The sequence below is a fragment of the Dama dama genome, chromosome 1 (genome assembly GCF_033118175.1).
Source record: "Dama dama isolate Ldn47 chromosome 1, ASM3311817v1, whole genome shotgun sequence".
Taxonomy (NCBI): Eukaryota; Metazoa; Chordata; class Mammalia; order Artiodactyla; family Cervidae; genus Dama; species Dama dama.
The window spans coordinates 79,098,838-79,102,971 of NC_083681.1; the positions used below are offsets into that span (position 1 = coordinate 79,098,838).

A 4,134-nucleotide genomic window follows, 5' to 3' on the forward strand; every position below is an offset into this window, starting at 1 on the left:
ACTATTTTTCTTGAGGAAACTTGAAACTTAAACTTTCGGCAATGCTTTAAAGGGTTATATAAGTACAAGTGCAGCAGATCTAGAATCTAAATTCTGGAATGGTTGGTTGGGTCTGGGCAAGTGCTCATAATCACTCTGCTATGTTGATTCTCCACTAGGTAAAAGAAATAATTTCCAAAATAATTTACTATTCCCCAAACTGAGCTATTTTCCATCATAAAATTCTGGGAAGTTGGATTATGCATGTGAACTTGTTTGATATAATTTCAAAGATGAAAACTATAATCTTTCATTTTGCAAACCAGTTGCCTTTAAAAATGTATGTATATAGACCATAATTTAACATGGTTCATGATTTCCAGTTACAATGTAGATTTCTAAAGGCATATTCTTAGAAATATTTGACATTGTATTTAGTTAATCAGTATGGTTCAACAACAACATAGATACATAAATAATAAATATTACTAATTCTATTAGCTTCTGTAGAGAAAGCAAGGAAATACACTATAGGGATGGGGAAAAATGAGCTTTAAATTTTTTCATCACTGTTATTTTAATTGTTTGGGGCCTTTTCTCTTCTGCATGACTCTTCTGAGAGCATTTTTCACTTCTTTGTTTCGAAGACTATATATGAGTGGATTTAACATGGGGATGACAATAGTATAAAACACAGAAGCCACATGATCCTTTCCCAAAGAGTAGGACTTACTTGGTTTTGCATACGTAAAAATTGTAGTGCCATAAAAGATGGTGACTGCCAGGAGATGGGAGGCACAAGTAGAGAAGGCCTTTTGTTTCCCTGAAGTGGAAGTAATTTTCAGGATGGTAGACAAGATGGCCACATAGGATGTAGACACCATGATAAGAGACACCAGTAGAGTGGAGCCAGCAAATGTGGATATAATGATTTCAATGGCGTGCGTGTCAGTGCAGGACAGCACTACGATCGGGGGTGTCTCACAGAAAAAGTGATAGATTACATTGGAGTCACAGAAATGCAATCTGCTCATGCAAAGCACATTGACAAAGGAGTCCATAAAGCCAATCAAATAAGATCCAAAAAGTATGGAGCAGCAGCGTCTAGTGGACATCACAACCAGGTAATGCAGAGAGTTGCAGATGGCTACATAGTGATCACAGGCCATGGAGGAGAGAAGGAAACATTCAGTGGCGGCCAAGAAGATAAAAAAATTTATCTGGATGAAGCAGTTCAGGTATGAGATATACTTGTTGGAAGTCAGTAAGTTGTCTATGGTTTTAGGGGTGATGACACTTGAGTAGCTGAGGTCAAGAAATGACAAGTGACTGAGCAAAAAATACATGGGAGTGTTAAGCTGGGAATCCAGGCGGATTATCAGGATCATCCCCACATTGCCCAGCACGGTGATCAGGTATATCAGGAGAAAGAGGGTGCAGAGGGCCAGCCGGATCTCTTCAGAGTCTGTCAGTCCCATGAGGATGAAGTCAGACACATGTGTGATATTCCTTCTGCCCATAGTGTTCAAATGCTCCAAACTGTTGAGATATCAAAGTTGATACTCAGCAAAAATGTCTTCAAATAGTTGGCATTTTCATTGATGACATGACAAATTTATGTTAGTTTAGTGTTTCTAGGATGTGATAATAATGAAATGTGTAGAGTATGAAGAGAAACATCTTAATTTGATTGCCAAATGTATAAATATAGAAACAGACATAATCTGACACTTGGATATAATATAATAATTGCTAATATATTAAAAACAATTAGGATAGCCCTAACACCATTTCCTTTTGTTAAAATGTTTAATTTTTGTTAGACTATTACATCATAGGTATTACTATTACCCACATTTTTTAGGTGAGAAAAAGTGCACAGAGAATTTAGTTAATTTTTTCAGTCAGGGCTATTTCATGTTTTCTCTGTAATTCTACCAAGATAGATTGATCCCAGAGAGTATGCTCATGATACTTTATTCCTATTTATAATTAATTTCAGCAAACCTGAAAATAAATGCTAGATATAAAAGGAACAGTGGTAGAATTGTTTTAATGTATCATGTACTGTTCACTACATTCAAATATTCTTCAATACTAATGAAAAATAAATAACAATCTCTTGACTTTTTAATTGTAAAGAGTATCAAAATTGTAGCTTCATATTCATATTAATTTCCAAAATATGCATTTTCCTAATTTGACTATTAAAATCAAATTTCTTCTAAAATTAGCAATTTCCTTGCAGACCTTAATTACATCAATTTTATATTTCTGGATCCACAAGTCCTGGAACTTCTTAGGGTAAGAAGAAGAAATGATAGAGCAAGTAATCATTCAAATAATATCAGTAAGAAATGATATAGAAATCACTTAAATGATATCTGTGAGAAATGATACAGATATCATTTAAAAAATGGTACCTGTATGCAGAGACTTCTGATAATTCCTTATTATATTTGAACCAAACAAAAGTCTTCTAAATTTGAGAATAGTACTTACCAGGAGGCAAAGTTAGTGAAAAAATCATTTTCTTCTAATATTATCTGTCTAGAAGTATGTCAACCTCAAATTTTGCTCACAATGAAATATGAAGATATTTTCAGTCAAAAACTTCTGTAATATTTGTTTTCTTTGAGATAAGTTCTTTTGACTTCTTAGTGCATTCATTTTGTTTTATTCTGAAAGAAAAGTTAATCAACATAGAAATTCTGCTCAGCTGGTGATCATGTGTAAATTTTGCCTGGAAGTTGTGTCTAAAAAGAACATCAAGGCTCTACCATGTAAGTAAACAGAGCGGAGTATGCCTTGCCTCTTATATTAAAAATTTCAAGGTACCTCACATACTGGGGACTGACGTTAACGCAAAATTTCATCATCCCTGTGGACTAGTTTCAAGGAATATTATTTTGTATGTCCCCAAGGACAAGATTTCTTAAACTAAGTGTAGCTATGCTAATGTTTTCAAAAGCTAGTTATCTTTTCTCTTAGGAGTCAGACAGTGAAGAGCATGATGGTTTAATCTTCCTTTGTGATGCTCTAGATTTATGCATGTGGTGATAGAGAAACTATTTCTAGAAAAATGTTTGATTACTTTAAGACAAAATGATGCATTTTTCACAATTAAACTTTTATATTTAAATCTGTAACATTATAGGAGTTACTATGTTCATAGAAACAAAATGAAATCTGAAAATATGAAGGGAATTCTAGGCAAGGTTAGAACTAATTTTTTTGTTTTATTGAAATATAATTGATACAGGAAGATTTGCACCCATTTACTAGGTACATATTGATGAGTTTGGACTTCTGTATATATCCATGATGCCATCACCACAATCAAAGCTCTAAACCTATCCAAAAATCTCCAAAAATATCCTTGTGTTCTTTTTTGCATATGTATAATTTATGATAACAACTGATTTTTCTAAAATAACTGTTGCATACTAAAACATATCAGGAAAAATAAAGATACAAAATGAGAATATAATAAAATTCAAAAGTGATATGAAAATAATCAACCTCTTGTAATATTTGATAAAGTTTTCTTAATTTTTCTGGTTCATAAATGCTTATTTGGGTGCCTCTAGATTTGCATACTTTTTATCATACTGTATACTTAGTATCCACCTGCATTTTATAACTAAAATTTCACAACATACTATGACCAATGTTATGCTGTCCTTTCCTAAAACCCATAATTTCATGCATTATGCATTGAGTGATACTCCATGACCAACTTTCCTCCAGAAATGTTCATCAAATACTGCATTGTGGTGAACCAAGGACAAAAGAGCAGATAAAAGCAAGGAGGGTCCTGGAATGTAGGAACAGGAAAACCAGACCCTTATCATCCTTCCCTCCCCCAGGTTGTAACTATTAATGGATTTCAGGTCCTCCTGAGCAGTATAACCTGTCTCCCCCCTGCCCCATAGGAGGGGAGAAGGCATTTGCCTTACTCGTACCCCCTCTCAGTATACATGCCTCATCCAGTCAGCAAATGACCCTCAAGACCCCTACCCCACCCCTTGTACCCTTGGTATAAAAGTGGATTAAGGACCTGTGTTCAACATCAGTTCTCCCTTGAGCTGGCCTGCTGTTCTAACCGCGTCTCCCGCTCTAATAAACTTTATTTCCCTCTCATTCTGTCTATTG

General features: G+C 34.5%; 1 protein-coding gene across 1 annotated transcript; it reads right to left on the bottom strand.

The window, feature by feature from the left end:
* Positions 1 to 551: 551 nt before the first annotated feature.
* LOC133056239 (olfactory receptor 8H1-like) lies at positions 552 to 1,499 on the bottom strand. Its single transcript, XM_061141373.1, has one exon. It carries the CDS (start codon positions 1,497 to 1,499, stop codon positions 552 to 554), a length of 948 nt encoding a protein of 315 aa, XP_060997356.1.
* Between the last annotated feature and the right edge of the window lie 2,635 nt (positions 1,500 to 4,134).